The sequence below is a fragment of the Lissotriton helveticus genome, chromosome 1_1 (assembly GCF_964261635.1).
Source record: "Lissotriton helveticus chromosome 1_1, aLisHel1.1, whole genome shotgun sequence".
NCBI classification, from domain to species: Eukaryota; Metazoa; Chordata; class Amphibia; order Caudata; family Salamandridae; genus Lissotriton; species Lissotriton helveticus.
Genome location: NC_136057.1, coordinates 1,005,740,145 through 1,005,766,928, shown reverse-complemented (window position 1 = coordinate 1,005,766,928; position 26,784 = coordinate 1,005,740,145). Strand labels below are relative to the sequence as shown.

General features: G+C 43.9%; 1 protein-coding gene across 4 annotated transcripts in view; it reads left to right on the top strand.

Annotated features, from left to right (window-relative positions):
• The window catches only part of AHCYL2 (adenosylhomocysteinase like 2), a 438,561-nt gene that overhangs the window by 201,593 nt on the left and 210,184 nt on the right, over positions 1 to 26,784 (top strand). For all 4 annotated transcript variants that reach the window (XM_078677646.1, XM_078677649.1, XM_078677653.1 and 1 more), the window contains exon 3: positions 20,553 to 20,696. In XM_078677646.1, coding sequence (XP_078533772.1) covers positions 20,553 to 20,696 — 144 coding nt within the window. The remainder of the gene's footprint in view (positions 1 to 20,552; positions 20,697 to 26,784) is intronic.

Genomic DNA, 26,784 nt, shown 5'->3' with positions numbered 1-26,784 from the left:
TCTCCCAAACTCAAATGCATCTTACTCAATTGCAGATCGGCCCAGAGACACTCCTCCGACATCGCTGATCTCGTCTCAGCTAGGGATCTGGACCTGGCCATTCTAACGGAAACGTGGCTTACTGAAGCCTCTACCCCGATTATGGACATACTAGTCCCCCCCAATTATCACATCATTAGGCTGGACAGGTCTCCTGGCAAGACGGGCGGGGGAATTGCATGCATTTTTAGGAGTAACCTCTCCGTTACTAAAATCACCCCCCCCTCCTTCTCCTCCAGTGAACTCCTCTGCCTCGACATCACCAGCGACGGCAAACAAGCTTGTGCTTTACATCTCATCTATCACCCGCCTGGTGACAATCTCATATTCACCCAACAACTCATGGACATGATCACTTCCAATGCCGGTCGGCAGACAACACAAGTCTACCCCGGGGGACTTCAATCTCCACTGGAACGATCAGAAAGACACAGTGGTGAATAGTCTCAAAACTTTCCTTAATGCGCTTGACCTCACCCAAATATGCGATAGACCAACACACGACAAAGGCTCGATACTCTATCTCATCATTGCCAAAGAGAACTCAACACAACTGGAGGCGATTCAACCCTGCGACTGGTCTGATCACCACATTATCACCTTCTTTATCAATGAAAAAGTTAAACCTATCCCAGTTCAACCAGTCCAAACCAAAACATGGAAAAGGGACTTGAAGAACCTTAACCCCTCTACCCTGCCTCCCCACATTGGCAATCTCCTCCTTCCCCCTTCAGGTGCCTCGGATGTTCAATCACTGATGGACCACTACCTTGACTCTATGAACACTGTAGTCAATGAAGTCGCCCCACTGCAACTGAAGAGAGTCTCCTCCAAAACTTCTAACCCCTGGTATGATGATAGACTCAATGACGACAGGCGTTCTATGCGAATGGCAGAGCGCACCTGGAGATCAGACCCTTCAGCACTACACCTCAAAAGGCTTAAGAACAAGAGAAACGCCTACTTCAGGAAAATAAAGCGCACAAAGGCGGACTTCTTTAGCCGCCAGCTGGACCAAGCAAAAAACAGGCCAAGAAAGCTGTTCGAACTAATCAAGACCCAAACAAAGACTCAACCCCTACAATCAAACAGCACAACAAGCGACACCCCACACTGTGAAGCCTTCTCTGCTTTCTTTAAGCTAAAGACTGACAACATAAGAAATGACCTCATCATGGATGTAAGTCGATTCCCCAACGCCACCAGAATGTCTTACGCTCAACCTAAAAACAAGGCATCTTGGCTGCACTTCGATACCTACTCGGAAGAAGCAATACGCAAACTGCTCTGCACCTTGAAGCCCTCTAATCACCTCACTGACCCTCTACCTGCTAATGCTGTAAAAGACTTCATCCCCTTGCTCCTCCCTCTCTGGACCAAAATCATCAACAGCACCCTGCAACAAGGCCTCATTCCGGACTCCCTCAAGGTAGGGCAAGTCACGCCTATACCCAAGAAACCTACAGCTGATCCGTCTGACCTAAACAATTACCGGCCCATCACCAATATCCCCACCCTGGCCAAACTGCTGGAAAAATGTGTCCAACTACAACTAACTAAACACATTGACCAATTTGACCTCCTCAACCCTCATCAATCAGGCTTCTGAGCGAAACATAGCACGGAAACAGCTATGACGCACATAATTGATGACGCCCTCCAAATTCTAGATCGTAATGAGTCCTGCCTCCTCATCCTTCTTGACCTCTCGTCAGCATTTGACACGGTCAAACATGAGAACTTGCTGGAGCTGCTAAGCACTAGAATGGGACTATCGGGAACTGTTCTCAAATGGTTTTCGTCCTTCCTTCACAACCGGTCACAGAAGTTCAAGATCGACAATGTGCTATCCACACCTGTGCCTGCAGATCTAGGTGTTCCACAAGGATCCTCCCTCTCCCCCACACTGTTCAACCTCGTCATGGAACTGCTCGCCACCTTGCTCCAAGCTTCCAATGTCCAATTCCATATGTACGCCGACGACACACAACTCTACCTAAAGCTACAATCCCCGGAAGATATCAAACATCTGAACTCCACGCTTATTAACACTCAATCTTGGCTGGCAGATAATCACCTCAAACTAAATGCTCTGAAAACCGAGTTCCTACTCATCTCACCCCCGGCGAAAATTTCCATCACCCAAACATGGCTCAATAACCTAACAGCACTCAATGTCCAACCTACCATCGTGGACTCGGCGAAATCCCTAGGCATCACACTCGACGCCAAGCTCAACATGCAGCAGCACGTTCGCAAAGCCACAAAAGCAGCTAATTTCCTAATCAACACATTGAGGAAAATTAAACCTTTCCTCCCTGCCGAAGACTTCCAAACTGCTGTACAATCTCTAGTCATCCCTCGAATAGACTACGGAATTGTGGCCCTCAGCGGACTCCCGCTATCCACAACTGCACCCTTAAGAGCCTCCCTGAACGCTGCAGCAAGACTCATTACTGGCTCAAGAAAACATTCGCATATATCCCCAGACTTAAAGTCTCTAAAATGGCTGCCTTTTGAAGCCAGAATACAGCTAAAAATTGCAGTTATGACACACGCGGCCGTGCACCACAATGCACCCAACTACCTCGCTCAAAAGTTGTCTATCTCAGGAGGTTCGAGGTCCAATAGAAGTACAAAAAACCTACTCCTGAAACCGCGTAGATTCCGGAAAGAGAAAACATACAAGCGCTCCTTCTCTGGAATGGCACCCAGGATCTGGAACGCGCTCCCGCCTGAAACTAGGCTGATCTCCTCCACTGCACTCTTCAATAAAGAGGTGAAAACCATCCTTCTGGCCAAGATCTCCTGAACATGAGTGGTACTGTATCAGAGACTCTGCATTGCTTTGTATCACTGTTCACCTTGTCCTCTGGCACTTTACCTCTAACTTGATGTTGTCACTACCAATATATGACACACGTTGATTCACTCTCCAGATGCCCCCACTCAGTGTTCTCACTTCACTAAGACTTTGGTATAAGCCATCCACACACCCAAGGTGCACCTCTATAGTGGGATCAATGACTTGTACCGTCTTATATTACTTGTTTACCTGATTGTATATTGATATGTTTTATGTATGTTACTATTATCCCACCATGTTATTGACTACCATACTACTCCCATTATCTCTGTTCACTCCTACTGCCCCTACCCTGTCTATGTGAAGCGCTCTGATATCTGTAAGGATCTTGTTCGCGCTATATAAAACTTTGAATGAATGAATAAATAAATAAATAAATAAATCTAATATACGCTGTTAATCCGCGCTGTTAATCCGATGTGAGTGTAACGCGATATGGATGTAGTGCTGATGTGGCAACCACCAAACAAGTCAGTTAATTGTGCAATAGGGCAGCCCGGAGCAATGTCCAAAAGAGTGCTATGATACAGGTGCCCTGCCCATGAAGATGAGTTGGATGTTTGGCTATCCTGAATTGTTGCATCATTCTGTTGCTGAATAGTAATAAGCATTTCATGCAGCATGCTAGCTTCCAAAGTCTAAACACACATTTTTGTCAGCTATTCTTTTTAATTGAATTCTTTCTAGGTCCTGCTCAGTCTTCACACCATGCCTCACACCTCTTTACCACACCTCCATCCTAACAACATCTTTGAATTTGTTGGTGTAAGCTTTGAGACCATGTTGCAGCAGAAACATGTTGGTCAGGTACCATAATCAAGGCATGCTCAGCTTTGATGGTAGTTTCACACAAAAACGGTGGCAGGGCATTATAATTGTAAGTACAATTTTATAGAGCTTACTGCCCCTGACGAGGTGTTGAAGTGCTTTACCCTGGGCATCACTCTGCTCTGGAATCCAAGGTTAATGATTAGTCCAGTGTTGTTAGTATGGTTGGTTATTGGGGTTAGTTTTGTGGTCTCAGGGAAACGGTTCCGTTTACCTACGTCTCTTTGTGGTAGATTAAATTAAGAGGAGTTATGGGTGGAGTATTAATGTGGGAGGTGGTTTGTGAGTTCATGCAGATGGAGTGCTGGTATTAAAGGATAAGATAGAGGAGATTAGGTATTACTAGGATGCAGGGGTAAAACTTTCAAGCACGTTTGTGATTTTTTAAAATGAGTTGTGGGCATTTTTCAGAAATATATTAATAGAGGTTAACGCGAACATGCAGCGATTTTGAGTAGGTTGTGGTCAGAAAGAAGGCATGCAGAGTATGGAAGGAAGGGGAGAGCCATTTGAAAGAAGAAAAAAAAAGCAGTGACCATCTGAAGATTTTAAGTAAAGGACAGTTTTTCATGCCTGATTTTAGAAATTGAGTATGCCTTTTGATATAGCATGCAATTTAAGCATGCAAGGGTGTATGAATGTGGAGTATTCATATGGATTTCAGCTTTTCCCCATCCCTTAAAATAGAAGAGAATGCGGCCAAATTGATACAATCACATATATGTGTGAATAGAGGGGACAGCCAGACACAGGGAATGGATAACAATAAAACGGAGGAAGGGGTGGGGGTGTTGAGAGGAGTCAGAGAAAAGAGGTTAATACTGGCCTAGAGAATGGAAGAGCAAGAGAGAGAAAGTGAGAAATAAGCGGGAGAAAGAATCTCATTTTCAGAGGGCTGTTGTGTCGCATTTCTCCTCCCCCTCCCCACAGCAATGCCAAGAGCTTGTCTCCCTTCGAACGTACCGGCTTGTTTCTTTTATTCCCTCTTCGACTTTTAATTCCTTTCCCTTCTTTTTGTTTCTTTCTCGCTCGTTGTTTCTTTTGACCTCTTTTTATTTCCTGAGAGACCTCACCCCTTTCCTTCAAAGCCTTTCTTCGTTTGCTTCCCATTTTCGCTGATCTTTTTATTCTTCCAGGATGCTCTTCGTTTCCTTCCTTTAGATTTCGCTTTGTTTTTCTCGCTAGGTTTTGTTCTTTAGTTTTGGCTACTTTCTGTTCCCCACTGGCATGTTTCGTGTCTGTTCCCGTTCTTCTAGCGCTCAGTTCTTTGTCTTCCAGCTGTCCCTCCTCCCTTTGCCTCCTCCAGCTGACAGTGCGTTCCCCGGTGTATGTCTCAGCTGTTGTTACAAGAGTCGGCCGCGGGCGCTAAGGCTTCTTCCACAAGAGACAGACCACGGAACACACGACAGTGAAGCGACGTTCCTTCTCTTTTGCATACATCACTGAATGAGACTTGTTAGTGTTGGTGCCCCTTTGATCAGCCTGTACCAAAACCCTTGCACCCACGCATTCATGCATACATAGCTACCCGTCTGTGTGCTTACTTTTTACACATAGACACTTTCCTTTTAATATACACTTATAGAATAAAGGTTTTTTTTACATTGTGGATTTTAGCTAACACATATACATACTAAACTTAAAAACATCCCGCTGCCTAGTTTGCCCCCTGGCTTGCCTTGATTCCGCATCCCCTCGCAGCTCAGTAGAATGCCTTCCCTGACCCCTTTTAATAAAGGGGCTGCAAAATGCGGACACTCCTCAACCCTCTGCTTCACATGAGACTCTGCGGCTCTCCTGGGACAATAAACAACTCGAGAACAAACATGGAGTTGTCATACGCAGTCATCTATCTTAATTGAAGGCCACATAGTTTCTCTACCCTCCAGGAAAATAAAGCCCTGGCAGTTTTAAATCCCAAATATAAAAATGTTTAAGGTATTTCGCTTTGAAATGTTATTTTGCTTGTTTGCCCTTTTCACCCATAATAACAGTGTACTTTGTAGTGTTATTTAATTTTGGTGTGGTATACTATGTAAAGAAGGTTTGCATGACGTCTCATCTGACTAAGTAGTGCTTTAGTTTAGCATTGTATGTGTATCAATAGGCTTGTGTGTATGTCTTTTAATGCATGTGCATGCTTGTCTTTTTCTGTTCAGTTCACATGTCGTGTGTGCTTACCTGGATGTCCGTTTGTCTAATTTATGTGTCAACGAGGCAATCTGCTACTCTGTCCAACGTTTATGAAAACGAGCATTACTGTGAAGGCGCTCGCTGCATATATAATTGGTTTGGGGTTGGGGTACTTTAGTACGACGCTTAAGGGCAACGCAGGCCACGGTGCTGCAGAGCCAGCGGTGTCGTGCCCTCCTTTATTAGCACCCAGCCTCCATCAGTCCCTTCATCCTACATTCATGGTCCTGTGTGTCACATATTGCAATAGTGCCTAAAAACAGCACAAGGCCTATTTTATCACTATGCCCTCACGCAGTTACATTACAATTATTAGATACACCCCCAACTGATACTGACATATTTATTTTACTAATAGTCTCTGCCTCTTTGATTTACTTTTGGCTGATCAATCTCTAAGAGTCTCCAGCTGTTCCTTTACTCCTCCCACGGTAGGTAAAATACACTCCCATTTACAATGGCAATAGCTCTTTCTTTAAACAAATGCGAGACCTATTGCATTTCCAATGCTTGTTTTTAAAGACTGAGACTGAACCGTGATATCCCAAATAACTTCCTAACCCAGTGCAAAACCTCAAGAAGATTTAATTGAGTTTGTACCTGTATTGCCATTGGTTTAATCTGCCTAAAAACTAGATAAAGATATATATTTTCTTGATATACTTACTTGTGTGGTGTCAGTTTGTGGTGTATTCTGAAGTTATTGTGTGTGTTAAGTGCAACTACCTTACGCATTGCCTTGGGGATCAGCCTGTCTGCTCGTGCCAAGCTACCTAGGGGGTGAGCAGGGGTTATCTACAGTGTGTATCACCTTACCCTGACAAGAAGTAGGGGTCCCTATTTGGTCTAAGGTACTTACCGCTGCCAACTAGAGACCCCCAGTTCTAACAGTAAACGTGTAGGAACTTTACAAGTTGTGTGGCAATCAGTTGCTAAGGGATTTCTATATTTTGAATAAATGCAATGTGTTCACACTCTTTGCTAAACGTAGGGAGATGAGTTAATTTAGGATTAACCAAGGTCTCCATCTGCCTTCTAATGTTGTAGTGGTGTCAGTGTGTAATGTTGTGTTAATAGTCTATTTTGAGAGTTCAGGACCCCCAGGTTGAAACAGGTTGTATGTGGTGTATGGGGTGTGTAATGTTTAGGATGTGAGAAGTTAACCATACTACACACTGTTTAGGTAGTGAAAGGTTGGCAAGTGCGGTGTCAGTAGATCTAAGGTGACGTGAGCCAACATGCTTGTTCTGAATGTTGAGGCCAAATGATCGCAGATAAATGCTGCAGATGGGGTTGTGCTGGCCTAAGAACGGTCACAGGCATATATGAGAGTTGTCGTCTTCTTTGCAGTTTGCGGTCATAGTTCTGGGAATTTAAGCTCTGTAGTACAGCTTCAGATCAGATTGTAGGGGGGTCCAATGATCTGGGAAGCCACATCTCCAATGCTGCACTCATCTTGTCTCACAATAGTGGTCTTCAACCTCACCAGATGGAATTTGTAGGGTGTCGCGCCAGCCTTGCATCTGCTGGGTGTCCGGTTTACAATGATGACAAGCCACTTTACAGAGTGCCTCATGCTAGACACATGTAGACCTTAGGTCAGCAGTATTTTACTTGGCCTGCTGCTCTGAATTTCATTTTAGGTCAGGCCGGGCCATTGAGTATCATGGTATGCCTCCGTCACAATCAGTTCACAATATCAACTCCACTCACGATAGCAGGATCTTGGGCTGCAGTAACACAAGTCCGATTTTAGGCACCCAAAGTTGTCTACCTCCTTCTCAGCTAAGGCCAGCAACCTAGATCTTATACATAGGGCTATAGATTTGGTCCTAACCTCTTGAACAAGACAGCCATGCTTTCTGTCTCAGGTCAGGTGTTTTCTCTAGAAGTGATTGCAGAGCTCCATTAAGTCAAAAGATGAACACTGGATAAGTAAAAGGAGCTTCCTTTTATCCATATTTATTAAGTCTGCCAAGGACACGACTTAAGTAAAATGAAAATACTGCTAGCTGCCATTGCTAGCAACTAAAGAAAACCTGCAGTATTGTTTTTCTGACACCCGCTCATTATATAGTTTATCCGTCCCCCCCCCCCCCCTTATATCCACCCATTTGCAAACCCATCTCGACTGTGCGAACAAAACTGTTTTATCAAAGGGACTACTCTTCGGAACATTGCATAAAGCAGCCATTAAATATCTGATCAGGAATTCATCTGCTGTGTGCTGCCACTAGCGCCAGACTGGTAAGTGACATATAAGTCTTCCCAATTAAGGAATCTTACCTACGATTCCACAATGGTATTCGCTCTATAAAGAACCCTTTAGCTTATACAAAAATAGCAACTTTCTCCCATCTCAATGGACCGGTTTTCTTAACATTCTTTCCAAACACTCTTTATCTAATAACACTAGATTTACAATTCTAGGGCATCAGTGGTGGTCGAACAGGACATTCCAATATGTCTAGCTTTCTGTGTCATGTTAACAAGTAGGTGATCATTCCGCTCTGAAAACAGATACAGAATGGAATGGCAGTGATGGCACCCATGTTCACAAGGACATGCTATCTGGGATATGTGCAAAGTGGAACATGGAAAGTTACTTATACATTTAGCAAACGTTACGGCCTATATCTCAGCCCATAAATGAGGCCTTTGTGTGACGAGTAGGGCTTCAACATCTTCCTCACCAAGATGTCCCTCTACCCAACCTCCCTGTTATAATATACAGCTTCCTATTTTTGGTTCAGACGTGAATATTTGGAGGCCCAGTGCTGAACATGAAAAAAAAACTTACCTGTGACAACAGGCCCATAAGTTTGGCATCTTTTACATTCAATCAAACCTCCTCCTCCCCATCTTGAGAGACAGACATGTAGCCTTTGAGGGTAGTGAAATTAAGTACATCCAGTTCCTTGCCTGATGGTTGGGGTATCATGTTGGATGTGTGTAGTGTGTTGCATGAATGTATGTTGCTACTGCTATTCTAAATGTTTTAGTGACTCCTAGCTCACATTTGCTGACGTATAGGAGTGTGATAACTGCACCCGTAGGTCCAGATAATGGGGCATTGCCAAAGAAGTCTCATTTTTCTAACTTCCTTGCTGTGTGTTTCCTTAGTGTTATCTAGATGGTTCACTACATGCTGCGGTTGTGGTTAGAGAGGTTGTTTTTCATCTGCTTATTTGGTCTCTATTAACCACCTCGTAACTAATGCTGCCGGATTTAATGTTGCTGTGTCTCAGGAGTGTGAGCCAGTAAGAGCCTTGCTATTGCAGATGGAGTGGTTTCACATGTGTGAGCCATTGACGAGATGAGTGGCTGTATGGTACATTGCACCTAAAGGGGAATGTATGTTTGCATGTGTAGGTGGCATCCAGAATGCCTGTCAATAGGATGCTGCCTTTGCTAGTGTGAGAAAAAAATTAGAACTTGTTATTTTAGTAAAAGGTATGTTTTGGTAGGCAGGATTTGACCATTAGTATAGGCTTAGCAGGTGCTACACCATCTGGGCTTTCTTTTTTCACGTGCTGTTGAAATGTGAGTATTGAATTAGAGGTCCTAAAACACAGTTCTGATGGAGTCTCATAATTGCATGTTATTAAACCAGTCTGAGGTTTTGGAGTAAGGGTTGCAACAGTTTGAGGATTTACTACGTTCTGGTTGCATGAGCTAATTGAGTTTTAGAGTGTCGACCAACATCCAGGAATGGCTAAGGCCCAAGTTAATGTCAGATACTGAAGAGCCGATTATGATAAACCTGCAGATCATCAACGTATTGATGAAGGGGGATGTCTTGTTAGCCAGGCAAGACAGCTGTTCCGGGGAGTGCTAGAACACAATTGGGACTAGGATGGAGCATGTTTTGGTGACTTGAAAGACCCCATTTGGTTATGTAGTCTATCAGCTAGGTTGGAAGCACTGAGTTGAGTACCATATGTTTGATGAACATGTCGGTGGATAGGTTATGTTAAGATTGGTAACTACCGTAGTGAAGGTGGCTGATAAAATGAGGGGGAATAGGAGGCAGGACCCACCATTATGAGTGCTCTTCAGTGTGTGGCCGATTGCTTTGATTGTGGCAGTTCCTGTGCCACAATGGAGACGGAGCCATGATTGGTATGCCATAAAATTGTGGCAGCCTATTTGGTCTTGAAGTTTAAGAGCAACTGATCTTTGAAAGACTATTTTGGGGAAACTGAGTTGGGCAGTGGGGCATTTTTTGGCAAAGTCATCAGGATTTGGATAAGCTTCCTTTTCATGAGGGGAATGATTTGGTCAGTACTAATGAAAATCAGGTGTAAGCTAACACAGGGGCTCAGATGGGGTTGGTGGACGTGGATGGCGAGGGTGCAAGTGTGAAGCACTGCTGCTTAACTAAACTGACCCTCAGCGCTACTCCTTTTGTTACTGCGGGCTGATATTTCTGACCTGCTGCAAAACCGGCCCCCTCATCCTTCTAGCCTCCCGGGAAAATGCCCGATGCCTGCTACTGCCAGTCTGGTCCTGCAGGGGGGGTGTTGATGTCCAAGTAGGGAGCTCATTGTTTGTTTCCATCCAGCCCCGCATGATGTTCACATGCCTTGTTGATGCATTGTGGGCACGCTTTCACTGACCCTTCAGGACCAGAGGCAGGGTAGAGAACAATGGTAACTTATTGTAGTATGCACATTTCACATTTCTTGTGTATAAAGTGCACCAATAAACATGAAGAGAATTGAAAGGCGTGTGAACAAAACTTGTAGTATGTGTTTGGCTGTTGTCATACTTATAGAACTTAGATCGATGAAATGGTTTCATCTGAGAGTCACTTCTGTTGAAATCTCGTATTTAGGGCAGAAGCCTTCAGGAATACATTCGCAGCTTCAATGGCAACACTCCAAAAGGCATTTACCTTGTGTAAGTGTTTTGTTTAATGGAGGAGTACTTCTCAAAAGATGTTCAGGTTTGTCCTTTTCCCTAGAAACTAACTTTCTCCACTTTAAGGTAGCTACTTTCTCTTGTGCACTACCTCAGCTTTGAAAAATGTGATCAACCTTAGTAACGCTTTGCAGAAGAATTTCAGAAATGCTTAATCCTCATTTTTCTCCCACTAATTACTTTAAAGCATGCCCCTTGGCTGACTGGCATATGACTGAAGATAAAAGATGTTTTTCTTAAAGCTCTCATGATCCTTATGTATGTCTTTGGTCACTCTAAAACGTATCACTTTGTATTTGTATGACTCTCCCCCGACTGTCCTGGTAAATGTACCCTTATCTGAAATGTGTTTGTCACCATATTTTAGTTGATGATATTCCATTGAATTAACTTTCATGGGATGACGAAGATGTGATCTTTGCTGCTCAAGCTCAAGAACCGTATTACATCACTTGGATAGTGAGGGAGACAAAGGGCCTGATTTAGAGTTTGACAGATCAGATACTCTGGCACTGCCCGGCAAACCCTCGGTCTGCCCAGTCAGTTACGAAGTCCGACAGACCGTCCGGTTTCCAACAGCAGTGCCCCTGCTGGCTCTAAAATGACCTCCGGTGCAGTAGGAGCCATCGGAGTAAGGGTATCAGACCGCCCACCCCATTTAGAGCGGCCAGTCTGAGGTCATATTTTTGTTCTGTTTTTCACACCCATGTAAAAACTGGCAGTGGTGAGCAGAAGGTAAATAAATGACCCGACACCCTGTCGGAAACAAATTCCTGCTTTGGGAGTTGGTTTCTGAAAAACGAAGTTTGGTTCTTGGCTGTCTAAAAGACTATGGACTCGCACCACACTTAAAGTGACTTCACTTGAGCTGTTGTTGTGATGTCTTAATTTGGTGGGCAGCAGTTTGGCTGGAGTGATGAAGGAATTGACCTCTGCTAACTTGATGGACTATAACTCTTGTCCTCACCATTCACAGTGTTGTCATCAATAATGTAATTTCATATGTTTCAGTCATGTTATCAAAGATGCCATAGTTCATGGCATGAGTAATACGGGAAATAATTAGCAGTGCATGGCTAAGGTGGTGAGTTAGTTCATTTAGGGGAGGAGTTATAGTTACTTGTGGTAACTTTAACTAGTGAATTTCAGTGGTTTTGTTAATTTAAAGCAGGAAGTTTAAACTGACATTTCATTTAACTATAATGTTCCTTTAACTTGTTTTTTTCAGTGAATTTCTGTGGTTATTTTCATGTAAAGTAAGATGTAAATTGCTGTACGTGGCATGAGGTTGGGCGCCCTTTAGCTGTGTGCGGTTGGGCCAGGCCATGTACCCCCACCACCCACAGGTGAATAGCCCCCCCTACCCCCCACTGCGCACAGCCTTTGGCTATGTGCAGGATAGGGTTAGACACCCAATCCCTCTTCCCCCAAGCGCATGTCCTTTTTGACATTTGCGGTATGGGGTTGGGTGCTGGGCTGATCCCCAGTCAGCGCCCGTTGTAGTGCTGATGGAATCCCGCTCTTTAACTTTGCTCCCGCCCCAGGCAAGAGCAGCATTTTTCTTGTCTCCTGCACGGGCGTGAGCAAAGAGAGTTCCCTCTTTAGGAGAGTGTGTGCAAGGCATTCAGCAGTTATCTGTCCCCATGCATGGTGCTGGGGGGCACAAGCCCCCCTCTTCAAAATGAAAATCATTACCCCAGGGGCATGGGGGTACCGAGGGCCTCAAGAAGGCACGTGGAGTGTGACTGCACTCCCCACCCCTAAAATTCCAATATGCCTCAAAGGATGGAGTCCCTGAGGCCTCAAAAAGGCTCGGGGAAGGGGCACCATGTCCCCCCTCCCCACTGAAATCAAAGTGCTGACCCCCAGCCCCTGGCCCACTCGGGGTGGCGGCTTATTAAAGTGTGGGGCGGGGTCCTTCTAGGACCTCTGCACCACCAAGACTAGGGGGGATAAAGTATCCCTGCCCTGCTCCATGTATGTAATTTTTATGTTTTCTTCTACACAACAGAGGACGGAGTCCTAAAATGGCAGCTGTCCCATCTTTATTGATTTTTTTCCCTATCTTATAATATTTTCAAGAAAACAAAGAAAATATAAACCAAAATAGTGTTGTTAACACAGCATGCAATTCAGAGCCCAAACATTGTGATGCAAACACAGTGGAGTTACTCATGCACTTGTTTCTGCTATGATGAAAGCAGTGAAGAACCAGAAAGAGCAGAAATGTACAATACAGTTTCATATTGCCAGAAATCAATCGACACACGCCCAACCAAAATAAATGCAGCAGCCAGGTTGTTCCGATGGGGGGAGGGGACGCAAATCGTCTCTCACTTTCATGTTCCTGACATATACGTCCCAGATCATGCACCTTGTTCCGTCACCCCATCTGCGGACTTCCGTGAGGATATCTGCCTCCTCATGCACCCATTTCGGACTTCCGTGAGGATATCTGCCTCTTCATGCACCCATTTAAGTTGTGTGCGCATCCAGCACAGCGCTTCGGGAGGTGCATGTGACTTCCAGAACAGGGCAGTCTGACATCTGAATAGTACAAATGCCAGGTCCACAAATCTGTGGAGGTATTTATCCCTGTAGCCCTGGGGTGTATGCCAACAGGCAAGAGTAAGGGGTAACCGGGAGTGCCACATCTACTGGTGTCTAGTTGATCCCCAAATTCTCTACCAAGGTCTGTGCCAGTACCAGACATTTCCAAACAATGTGAATAAAGCCCGCGTCCAACCGTCCGATTCTCCACCCTTCAATTACATACCCAAATCTGAAACAATCCATTCGCCAACTATATAGCTTGGAGTCATGTTTTGTGTTTGGTGGCTTTGTGTGTGCCTGTTGTTTGCTGCTAAGAGTATGTACAGCTTGATTTGATTGCCATTGAGGTAGCAAAAGTGTACCCAGCTATCTGGCTTGGAGCAATGTTATAAGTTGGGTGGTGCAGGGGTTTGTGTACGTTTGTTGCAGTGAACTGAGCGAGTAGAAGGTAATGTGAAAAATGAACAAAGAGAATGTACAGATCAGCAAATGGATCTCAAGCAGCCCAAAGAAGGATCCAGGAAACCACCTCCAATTTTTCATAGGACAAGGATTAATGCCTACGTGGGCACCCTCCTCATTTGTATTGTGGGGTGTTTGGGGGTTTGTTCATGCACCCATGTGTACACACACTAAAGGTGGGAAATACACTTATCTTGCACCTGCTAGGGCTTCTTGGAAACTTTTCTTCACACAAACTCTGTGCCAAGGAAACAGAGGGGTTATTCTATTAGTTGGGAGTCTTTAGTGTATGCCAATTAAGGCAGACGGAATCCATGAAAGGCTACACAGAATTGTCTATGGTTAGCTTGAAAGTTTATTTCAGATACAACTCCCCTTCCAAGCGTACACCAGAACGCCACCTTAATATCGTAGATGACCTTCTGACTGCTTCCCTCCTCTGTCACGATTTTTTCACGTCCTTGTGAGACTCATTGCAAGCTGTGTGGTAGTGGCTTGTGTAGAAACAATCTATGCCTTTCTTTATATGTGGCATTTATGATGTATGTGAAAGCCCAGGCAGTCTAGCTGGCATACTCTAAATCACGCCATTGATGAGTGACCCCCCCCAAAACAGTATTGGGGCATTTCACACATCTCTTGTCTGGTTACCATCCTCAAATTTCAACAGCGATTGTTGTTCACACCGGGAAACGGCCACTACAACACGGCCGTTTCCACGAATACATTAACCATGCATGCATTACAACGCATGCGTGGTTAACACGAAAGCCTTTACCACTCATACCTTTACTACGAGATATGTAGTAAAGGCATATGTGGTAAAGTTCAAAATAAAAAAGGGGGGCTTGGAGGGGTCTCCCCCCCCCCCCTCCGCCCCCCCTCCGCCCCCCCCCCAAAAAAACGTCACCTGAAATCACGTCAGAATTTGCAGGCAATCGGTGTCGTTTAAGAGGAAACGGAAAGAAACTTCCGCTTCCTCTTAACGACGTACGACGTCACCACGCAAGAATTAGAGGAAAAGATTATGCGTTGAAAAACCATTCCGTTGTAACGCATGCGTGGTAAAGGCATGCGTTGCAACGGAATGCGTTGTAAGAACATACAACCGTTCACACCACTATTGAATTTGAGTGGCTGTAACATCTTTCACCCCTGCTTCTACTGTCCTTCCCACTGCACTCATTCACATCCAAGTGTGTATGCTTTACGGTTTATTCCACTATTCATAGACTCCCTTCACTTCATTGGCAACCCTTTTCATCCACATCTTTCCAGACAGGTCAGCCCTAGCGCTACTCTTTATTTTTCTGCTGAAGCGGGTCCCCATATTATCAAGTCTATTGCGGTAGATTTGTGTAGTAGACACTTCTAGCAGACATTTTTGCACCAAAGCTGACACCTGAAAATGTCATGTGATCTATAAACCAGCAGCAAGATGATAATGGACCAGTTGTGAAATGTTAATTTCCTCCCCTTTGCAAATTGTTGAAGAGGTTGTTCCTGAAATCTTGAAAAAAAATTAAACTTAGGCAATTAGGATCTCCTTGTGTTGTGCTGATGACATTTCCGTCATTGTGAAGCTAGGAGATCTATAAGTTAATGTTTTTAAAGAATTACATAGGCATCTGGCCAAACCCTGCATAACACGAGTGGAAATGAAGTAATTGATTGAGCACAGCATTTCTACTCTCATAGTGAAGTAAAACAAGCGTATACATTATGGCAGCTCTCCAGGTGGGCAGTGCTCTGCTACACCACCTTGTTCCCCCCCCCCCAACCCACTGATCTCAAGTTGTGCAGCACTGCCTCAGAGTAACTGGGGATTTGTACTTTTTGTATAATGGGCCGGCAGTCCATGTTTGGCTCAATAGACAAGGACAGTTTGTTCTTTTTGAAGTGTTGATGAACTAGTGCTCTGTTAAACAGGTATGCCTGAAATCGTGGTACGCGGCACTCTAGAGCAGCACTATATGACACCCCAAAAATAACTGGCCCTGCGTCTAGTAAATCCATTTGCCATGCAGCTCCAAACTTGTGGCGATTAGCTGCATTTCAGGTCCTGTACAGTCAGTAATATAGAGTGTGATGCAGAATGGGACTTGAGATCCAAATGGCCCAGCAACATCTGGGCAATGTATGTGAGGAAAAGCCACACCGTGATTCAGGTATGATGCAAGCCCTCTGCAATAGTGGAAATTCATGGCATATTGTTGGCTTCTGTGGCATGGAGATGTTCTACTCTAATGAAATGCTGCCCATGCCTTAAATTTTAACAAAATATGGGCATCCGTACGATATAGATGTCCGTAGGTAGTTTAATACTGGCCCTAGCATAAGCATGCTTATTGTTGGCATATTGTGGGCATCCGTTATGTGCTGCTGAACATACAAGATATAATGCTGGCCTGGCAGCATAGTAGGTCATTATTGGCATATTCAGTTCTCCATTATAAGATGACTCACACTTTCAAGATATTGCTTTACCTGGCATAATCGTGGTAACTCTAGGCATAATGTGAGCTTACTTGGCTTTATGGTGTAATATATTTATTGACATAGTTGTGGTAAATCTTGCCCCATTATGGGGATCTAAAGCATGAGCTGGAAATTCATAGACATGCAACATGAATCTTTCCATGGGTGGCAGTAGTTCATGTAAAGACTAAGTGAGAGTGGCATGCATATGTTGGGGCAGCAAGCATGTAATGCATTAACATATTAAAAAAAAAAAGCTTGGGATTCGTGACAAATCCTATTGGTTTTTTCTCATGAAAATGATTGTTTTAGGTGCTGTAGCCCAAGTCTTGGATTGATGAAGCTTCTAAGTAAACAATTGAAAACCCCTTACAATACCTTTTTGTTAATCTTAGGTTGAAACCCTTTAAAAAAAGATTAGAGACACAACACCTGAGCAGGGCTTCGCCACAAACAAGTCCCCTACTCTACTGAATCACTCCACTCAAGTCTCACCACAAACAAGAGGCCTTATGAATCCTGAGTTGAAAGAAACTACAAAGCTACGTGTTGTGACTATTAACAGCAACTAACATGACTGTAGAGTCACAGTAAAATGCACCGAGCAGCCAAGGAGAACATCAGTTACTTCAAATGGATGGTGGCTTTCAGAACGCTCATTAAGTCTTGTAAATGTATATAAAGAGGCTGACAAAACCAACTATCAAATTGGATCAGTTCAGTCCCCAGATATGAATTTGCCGCCGAACCCACCAACAGAGCACCACGAATCAAGAGCATTAATACCTTCAAGCAATCCGAATTAAGTCCGACTAGGGGCAGTAATCTCATTAAATCCAGGAAACATCTCAAAAGGTCCTCAGGACATCCTCAACAGAGGAAACATTTTGAGGCTACTATCAGATGCCTGAGCTCCAAGATGTAACTTCTCCAGACCTTTTATCAGTGGAATCTTGGCAAACTATAACCCCTTTGGATCGAACTTACTTTAACAACTTGGGACACAGTGAGAGAAGCATCATTAAACCTAACTTTCGCCAACCCTTTCGAAAAATGGAGAATAATGCTAAAGAGATATCTGGCCTCTGGGTACCCGTTCCCCTTATCACAGAGTGAGAGAACTCGGGCTGCTACAGAAACTGCCCTTTTTTAACTTAGTCTTACGGGCACTAGGAACAACTCGGTTCTCGGTACAGAGGGGTTAATGAAAGCGGTGCTACCTAGCCAATCAACGTGTGCTCGGTGGGACTGGATCCCCTCAGTGTTAAATTGTTCAAGGATCTCATAGACTACTCATTCAAAAGAAATTGGGCCTGCGCCTACGGCTTTGCACCTTCTATCGTTCAACATTGCTGGGCCAGAACTCTACTCCAAGCTGGCATTCCACCTTAAAAGTGGAAAAATATTTTGCACTACAAGTGACTTGGTCAATGGCAGAACTTCTTGTTGTAGGTTATAGGCATTACTAAACCATGGCTACGAAATCACAACGCTACGGAATGCCTAAAGTGGGGCTTGCAGTGTATATATCACTTAGTCTAGCTATCTCTACAGAAGAACTAACCTCTGTATACTTCAGTCTACAAATTGTCAAATTCAGTGATTGGGACACAGATGACAGACCTCCAGTTCTTTTATTCAATGTCTATGCTCACCCTAACACAGCTAAAAAGAAAGTTACTTTTTGAAACAATAACGTCAATGATAATTGGCTACAAGCAAGCCAACCCAACATGGAACTCAATATTGATGTCGGATTTCAACACAAACTTAATCTACACTCCTGATGAAGATAACATGTTGAACACTGAGAATTCTTATTGAAACGTCACAACACAATTAAGCCCAGTAGACGTCAAATGGAGGGACCTAAACGGAGAAACATTTGTGAGAAATCTGAGATTCCTAGGAATGAGTGGTGTAAGGTTTTCAGATGATATGCCCCGAAATTATACTCACTATGGTCCAAACTCCAGATCCATCATTGACTATACAATTGCTTCACTGCCACTAATCCTACAAATTCAGCAATATAAATTCCAATACTCAATAGATAGTGATCATTCCCCTCAGATGTTATCACTAGGGCTAAGTCCTCAGTCACTTACTGGCTCCAATGGAAATAGGTACCTTAATCTCCACCAATTAAATGACAATTCAATAGCTGATCTTGTGACCCTGGCCAGAGACCTCTTGACGATCGTATCAATACTAGTGATAGTCAAATTGTTGCTTGGACACAATTTAGTGCTGAGTTGTTAACACAAGCTGTTCCAGGGAGATCTGGACTACCAACATTGCATGGAGTGCAACCGCTCTTTCGCCCAAATGCACTGCATTAAGAAAAGATCTAAAGAAAGCTGTTGTCTCTGGAAATACATAAAATCACTAAGGAAAGAGTAAAAAAAAAACAACTTTGGGAGGATAGGAGAGCTAGTAAAGACGCATTCTGGACAAGGATAATATTCAACACCAGGAAATCTAACTCCAGGAATTTCTGGGAGACAATAAACGGGTTCAGTAGACCAGCCAAAGTGATAAAGACCTCCAATATGCCAAAGCCGCTATGGGTAGCCCCCTTAGACACTGTATTCGTAACTGACAAACGTCATTCAGGAGCTAAGTACATTGAACACAACCTACATGGTTGTCTGTTAACAACCATGTAGGTTTAGGCAGAAGGTCCACTACAATAAAATGCTGATATAATATACGCAAACACAAGACTCCCTGCTAAAGAGTGCCCTATGGACGGCTCTACAAAGCGATATGCAATAAGCTTATTACAAATATTTGAATGATTTCATCAAACAGCTGCAGTTCACTGAACTGTGGAATAGGAGCGTGCCATATGATACTTCCGAAAGGGCTACAGATTAAGCAGTAACATTTTCAATCGTACCTTGAAGACACAAAAATCCAAAGTCCGTTCCCAATCGCAGGGCTGAATGGTGATTAAAAACGATGATGCCTTGAGCACGGCGTTATACCTAGGCATCTCTTTTCCAGCACACTTAAAGCACAGACTAATGGCCTTGCTGTTTGGCAAATTTCCAGTGCTGGCTAATCGACCAACCTGGGAGTACAGTGTACCCATAGAATGTAGACTTTGTAAAGCAAAAAAGGAGACTTCATTCATCTGGTTTGCATTTGCCCTAGCAAAACACAATACGGTGGGTAAAGGGTCTAAGGGATATTTAAAGACCTGCCTAGGTTATAATCCCCCAATAACTGAATTCACAACGAACAAAACCTAGGGGTCTATAGGAATATCCTCTCCTATAGACCCCGAGGTTTTGTTTGTTGTGAATTGCATTTGCCCTAACCTGAACAATAATCTATTAACATTATTAAAAAAAGAGTTTAACAGAGGCACTTGAACATGCAGAGAGGCAATACTAGCGAGTCTCAAACTGTAAAGTGGTGAAATTCTTGACAATGCTTCACCCCCCGCCCCCACCCCCCCACCCTCCCCAGGCCCAAAAAAAAAAATCAGATGAAGGGTTCGATAACAGAACAGATTGGTATCTGTTTTAGAGTTGTAAACTTGTAAGTGTCATTATATCAATGAAGATAGTTTTCATGTTTCCAATGTACGGTCGCGCTTTTTTGGTAAATTATTCTTAGCTTTTTAAAGATTAAGTGATTAATAATTGTAATATTGTGATGGTTTTAATGAACTGAAACAGTAAAAGTATTCATTGTCCTTGTATGGTGATTTATACTACAGGAAAGCCATTTAATCAATAACACATACATTTCCATTCCATATTTCGGCGATTGGTGAAACTGAGGCTACTTACTAAGGGTCTTGGTGTGGCGTGGCGTGGCGTGGCATGAGGTGGCGTGTGACTTTGGTAGTGGAGTGTGGGTTTATTTGTAAGGGAGAGGCGTCTTCTAGCTTTGGGTCAATTAAATTGGTTATTGTAGTTGGTAACCACAGTGGTCACGGCTACCGCCAACCTTTATAAGACTGTTTACTATTGGTTTAGCATCTGTAACTCCTCCAACAAGACAGACTTAACTGTTGTGCTTAGTGCAATAGTTTATCCTAAAAGAAGCGAATAGAAGGTTTTCTTTATGCATGGATTACACACATACATGTCTTGTTTACGTGGGTGATGAGGCCTAAATATAACCTACTTACATAGATATGACCGCTTTTCTCAATGTTCTCATATATCTCAAATCTTTTATTTCTTATCCCCAGCTGCTTCATACACAGACAGTTCTGATGATGAAACCTCTCCGCGTGATAAGCAGCAAAAAAACTCCAAAGGCGGCTCAGACTTTTGTGTCAAAAACATCAAACAGGCTGAGTTTGGACGCAGAGAGATTGAAATTGCTGAACAAGGTATGTATTTCCGATTATCTGCTCATAGAGTATTGATACATGTCAACTAATCCAGTGTTTATGGTTTCCAGCACGGATTAGGTGGAGTGTGTGATTTTGCATGTGATAGCTTTAATGGCACATTATGTGGCTTAACGCTAGAGCGGCCGACTTTGAAGCTGGGGAACCAGTTTCGCGTCTGGCGAGAGGCTCAAGCATCCTGTGATTCTGGGCAAATCACTTAATCGTCTCATTTGAGGGGTCCCAGTCTTTCCCAGGCAAACGTCTTGTTGATGGTGGGCGGATGTGAGGGTGAAGGAATGACAGGATATGTTACCTTATTTTTGCCAGTTGTGTACTCTTTCACCTTTTCATCCATGTGAAGGAGTGATGGGCGCACACAATGTTCATGTTACTGCAGTTGAAACCAGCCTGCAGCTGCTGTTGATAGTTTTGAGGGATGAAATGATGGGTTGCAATAATTTCTCTTTCCCATTTGTGTATTGTATGCAGAGAATCCTGAGAAGGCAGAAGTGCAAAAATAACGTTGCATTTTATTAAGCAATATTTACAATTATTGTAACTGACCTAGAGTCCATTATTCAGCAATATACATAAACAAGCATTAGAAATGCAATAGGTCTCGGATTTATTTGAGTTAGAGCTAATGGCATTGTAAATGGCAATGTCTTTTAGCCATGTGTTATGGAGTGTATGCATGTGGTGTGTAGTGGAATTATGTGGGTTGGATTGGAATTGTTAGTTGTGGAATTGTGTGGCGTGAAATTGTGTGGTGTGGATTGTATTTGTGTAGTGAAATGATGTGGCATGGTGGAATGTTGTGGGTAGTAATTATGTGGTATTGAGTTTACTGGAATTGTGTGGAGTGGGATTGTGTGTTATTGAGTATAATTATGTGTAATGGTATTTTGTGTTGTGGAATGGTATGTGGTGGAGTTTAATTATGTGGTGTGCTGTAGAATTTTGTGGCATGATGTGGAGTTCTGTAGTGTGGATTAGATGTATGTGGTGTATTGTGTTATTTAGTTGAATTATGTGGATTGATGTCAAATTATGTGGAGTGTTTGTGCGTGTGGTTGTGTGTATGTGTGTGATTGTGCGGTTGTGTGTGTGTGGTTCTGTGTGTGGTTGTGTGTGTGGTTGTGTGGTTGTGCATGTGGCTGTGCGTGTGGTTGTGTGTGTTTGGTTAGGTGTGGTTGTGGGTATTTATGTGTGTGTGGTAAACAGTTGTTTATTATTGAATGTGCATTGAAAAAGACTACACCTCACTCAAGCCATTCTTATAGCTTCAGGGGCTGGGAACAGTCTGAATTGTCACACTTGGCAGCGCTGGCAGAGGCCATGGGTGGTGCAAGCTGCAGTGGCCTCATAACTAGGTCTCTGGCACTTATTTATTTACAAATTAAGCACTGAGCTAAGTATTATCTATCCTGTAATATGATTATCAGGAGAACTGCCTCCAGCCTGAAATTAATACTCCAGTACCAAAAGCGAGCCCCCTGTTGCACACTATAGAAATATTAAATCCCGTGCAGCGATAGCTGGGCCAGCAGGTTTGAAAAGTAAACACTGGTATCTATTCTCTGCAAGAACCCCATGTGGAAGATGGCTCTTGGTTCTAAGAAGTGTAAACCTACCAGAGTGTGTGGCAGCCAGATGGGGCTATCTGCCCTGCAGGATCTGCATTTTGCAAGAGATGGAAAAAAGAACAGGCACGCACGGGCCAGGCAGGAGACAGATATCACCCTGACCTACTCGTTTATTATTGATTGACTCGGGAGATGACTGAGGCCACTTCAGAGCGCACACATGGGTCTTCCAAATCTCGGACACAGTTTTAGGGAAAGAGACTTGTTGGCGAAACAATGCAAGAGGAAATCAAAAAAGAGAAGGGGGTGAGAGAAAGAAGAGAGAATGAGCGTACAGTAGCCACTAGATAAGGGCATTTGTCCAGCTACTAAGAAATAACTCCAATTTCTTATTTAACCGGAAAGTAAACCGACTGGAGACTCTTCCTTTACATGCACTGTCTCAACAAAGCAAAAAATAGCTATAACAATGGTCCAGGGTGGCCCTAAAGGGTGCTGTGATTACAGACACTAGGGACCTGACCACGTGAAAGTGTATCCTTAAAAATATATTTTTACATCAGCCCGATAGCTGCCCTTTTATCCTTATTTTCTTAATTGTATGTCAGGTGATGCAAAAAGCGACTCACAATCCACTGTTATGCAGTCTCTGCTCCATCCACACAGGAGCTTGGTACAAAACGCCCACTTTACATTACTCCCTACGTTTGTTTTCATTCGATGTATAGGGAGATACAATTACTTAACTAGAATCACACATGGCTGCGGTTCAAGTGGCGGCGCCGGAATTGCAGCTTGGTCGCCGAGCTCCGAAGACAGTTATTCAGCCACAAAACCACACCTCCCCTGCACTCCTTGTTCTAGAGTGTTAATTCAGTGGATAAAAAAACCTTAGATGGAGGGGGGGGGGGATCTGAGAGTGTCACTTCTTAAACTTTCGGCTTCAACTGGACATACATTTAACCGACTGCCGGGCAAACAGTGCAAAATTGCTACTATAACAGATGCTTTTCCCATTATGTTTTTTCTCATTGTCTAAAATCATTTGTCTCCCCCCACCACCTAAATTTGAAGATTAAAATACAGTCTGTGCCACAAGGATAAAGAAAGTGGAAATTAAAAACTTTTGAAAAACTTTTCTGCTTACCTCGCATTGCTGCGGGAGGTCGAGTCCACGTGGAGCGCGCGAGGAGGGAGGTGCGGCCGGGGTTGCTGCTGTGCTCTGAAACCTTTGGCTCAAGTTCGCGCTATATAAAACTGTAAAAAATAAAAAATAAAGTACATCCAGCCCGTAGGCACAAGAGCACGTATTCACCTAGACATGCACTCCGTGCCTCTCTTGAGTGACTTTGTTGCTGACGTAGGAACAAGAAAAACAGAAGACGGAAAGAATCCACGGACGGAATACACGGAGGCCGCCCCGGAAGTCAGGCACGGTCGCCTGTGACTGGGGCGGGGCCACGTCCAGACCGGAAGAGGAGGCAGGCGGAGTCGATGCGTCTCGCGGCCCGGGGCTCCTGTGAGCGGTGTGGAGACCCGGGGCCGCGCTAGCAGGAGGTTGGGCGCCGCGTGCTGAGAGAAGAGTCCCCGACATTGCCCAGGTAAGTTTCAAAAGGCTGGGGGGGCTTGGTGCACTTGTGTGTGTGTGTGTGCGTGTATGCTCGTGTGTGTATGCGACGGCGACGGGGGAGGGGGGAGGGGGGAGGGGGGGCCTCGGTGCACTTGTGTGTGTGCGCGCGTATGTGTCAGGGGGGGTGTGTCTCTGTATGTATGTATGTATGTGCGTGCGTGCATGAGTGCTTGTGTGTGTATGCGCATGCGTGTGTGGTGCTTGCGCTTCCCAGGAGACAGCGCCTGGCCACAGCGCGCGTTCCCGTTTCAAATCGGCTCCAGGGATGCGCGCGCCCCAAACTGTCTCCTGGGGAGCACACTCCCTAACATAAGATCTCGGCGGAGACGCGCTTCCGCGCGTCTTTAGCCGAGACCTAAAAACAACGGTGGCGTGAATCCACCATTTTGCAGTTGACTCAGTGAGCTATGATGCTTAACAAATAATGTATACGGTTACAAAAAGACGTGTTATAAATAGATAAGGTATCCTGTGGGTTCCCTTCACGAAACATCTTCAACCCCATTCAACCTTCTGGCCAAGAATTGGACAGGGTCATCCTCTGGACATAGTTCAGTCATTTGGGAAGAAAACAAGAGAAGGCTCCACAAAAAAGTTTATATTTTTAAACTTTATTTTTCATTTTCTTCAATACAAAAACATTGTACATATGTATTCGTTCACCAAATGCATCATCATACATTGTCGTGTCATATCCATACCATTGATTAGTACAGTTTGCAATCCTCAAGTTGTTTACTAGGCAATTAAAAGCTGTTGCATGCACAGTACGTTTTTAAAAGAGAGGGCCCCCCTCTGATAACTCCCCTCCCATCCATAAACCACAATAAACGTGCTTTGTGTGAGAGTAATTGAGACTTATCCGGAATGATCTCATTGCCAATATTACACTAGAGGCAAGTTCACCTGCACTACTGACACGATTGCCCCACTCCCTCCGGTACTATGCCCTGTTCCAACTGTACATCGGAATCCTGAGGCCTCAATGTATGACCGGTAGGGGCCCTAATGTCCTTGGGAACCGGATGAACTAGGCATCACTCTTGCATATAGTGCACTGTTAACTTTACAATAAGCAAGACTATGCAGCCTAGTCTGGCCTGTCAGAACAGACTTGCGCCCCCAATGGATAGCCACCTTTCGCTTCGCCAGCAGTAAACCTAAAGATGCGAACCGTCTGATCTTTTTGGGGAAAGTCACTGTTTAACCCAACAGGGCCACTTTGGGGTGGGAGTCAGGGAGAGATTGGTCATTTTCCCTAGTGTATGATGTATGCGTTCCTAGTAGTGTTGCAGTTTCTGGCATGTCCAGGTGAGATGTGCAAAATCGGCCTGAAGAGCGAAGCATTTACAACAGTTGTGTGGCTTGGAAGGGTCTATCTTGTGTGCCAATGCTGGAGTGAAGTATGTGCGGCGCAGAAATTTGAAGTGTAAGAGCTTGTGTCTACTGTTTAGCGAGACATCTTGTGTAACCGAGCAGCATTTGGCCCATTGCTCATCTGTAATTGTTGTTCCCAAATCGACTTCCCATGCCCTGCGGATTTTGCTCTCATTTGTGTTTCAGTGCAGTACATGCCTTATAAAGCTTTGAAATGAAATGTATGTTATCTGCGTTCTCAATAACCATAGTGAAAGAGGGGAATGAGGTCGGCTCAACTGGAAAAGTTGGTAAGGCGGAGCGGATGCAGCCCATGACAAATCTGTCCATAATGTTACCTGTTAGGAAACGGTATGTGGCCACCCGGGTATAGATCGCCTATCCGCGAAAGTTAAAATTTCGTCAGAGTACGCTGTATCAATCGTTCACCCGTGATTTGTATCAAACGGGGGTTGACAATGGGCAGAGCAGAAGAATAAAGAACATCTGTACCTGTGATCCGGCATAGTTTCTTCCATGCCCGGCTTGTGGAGGAGACGGTTTGGATGTCCAGCGGGTACCTAGGGAAGCCCGTAGGTAGGTACAGTCAAGAGATTTTCAGGAAGAACTAGGTCTGCCTCTGGTCTCAGATATGGAATCCGGGCATCAGGGTGATACCAAGAATAATCATAGCTACATTAGGCCACTAAATAATATACCTGGAAATTACGATTCTCAGATTAACATGAAAAGAGAATCAGTATTTCATTAAAGACACGGAGGCTAACATTATGCTTACCTTCTTTTATTGCCACTCCTGAGCAGCTCCTTTTGAAGAACTTAAATTACAACAATCCAGAATTATAACATCTCAAAGTGCAATAAATGTCTCCTGCACAGAATGCTCATCCTCTTTTAAATGCAATAATTTGAGTAGAAATCTTCTTCTTAAATCCATTAAATCTAATCCGTGAAAATAAGTTGCCCAAATGAACGTTATTCTGAAATAAAACAAATACTCATGTGTAAGACATAATTATAAATAATGATACTTCTCAAAACCCTGATCTTAAAAATATTAAACCATTTATTCTTGATGCTTTTTTTTTTTTTAAACATTAAACTAATATAACTCGCATATTTGGGTGAGGAGGGTGGGATAATGTTAGCCTCCGTGTCTATAATGAAATCCTGATTCTCTTTTCATGTTAATCTGAGAATCGTCATTTCATTACAAGACCGGAGGCCAACATTATGCATGTTGAAAGCCTCTTAACACAACATTAGACATATGCTTTTACTGGCCTAAAGTACAATGCTCCTTGTTTGCCAAATCACCTAACTTTGGACTTATCTTAAAAATAACTGACTTCCGTCTCTCTGCCAACAATCCTGAGTTTGCATTTTCTAACAACACCATTGCTATCTGACTCCAACCACGTAATAACTGTACATCCACATATTTTCCGTTTAAATAAGCTTCTTCAGTCATGTCTAAAATCTTCCCTAAAGG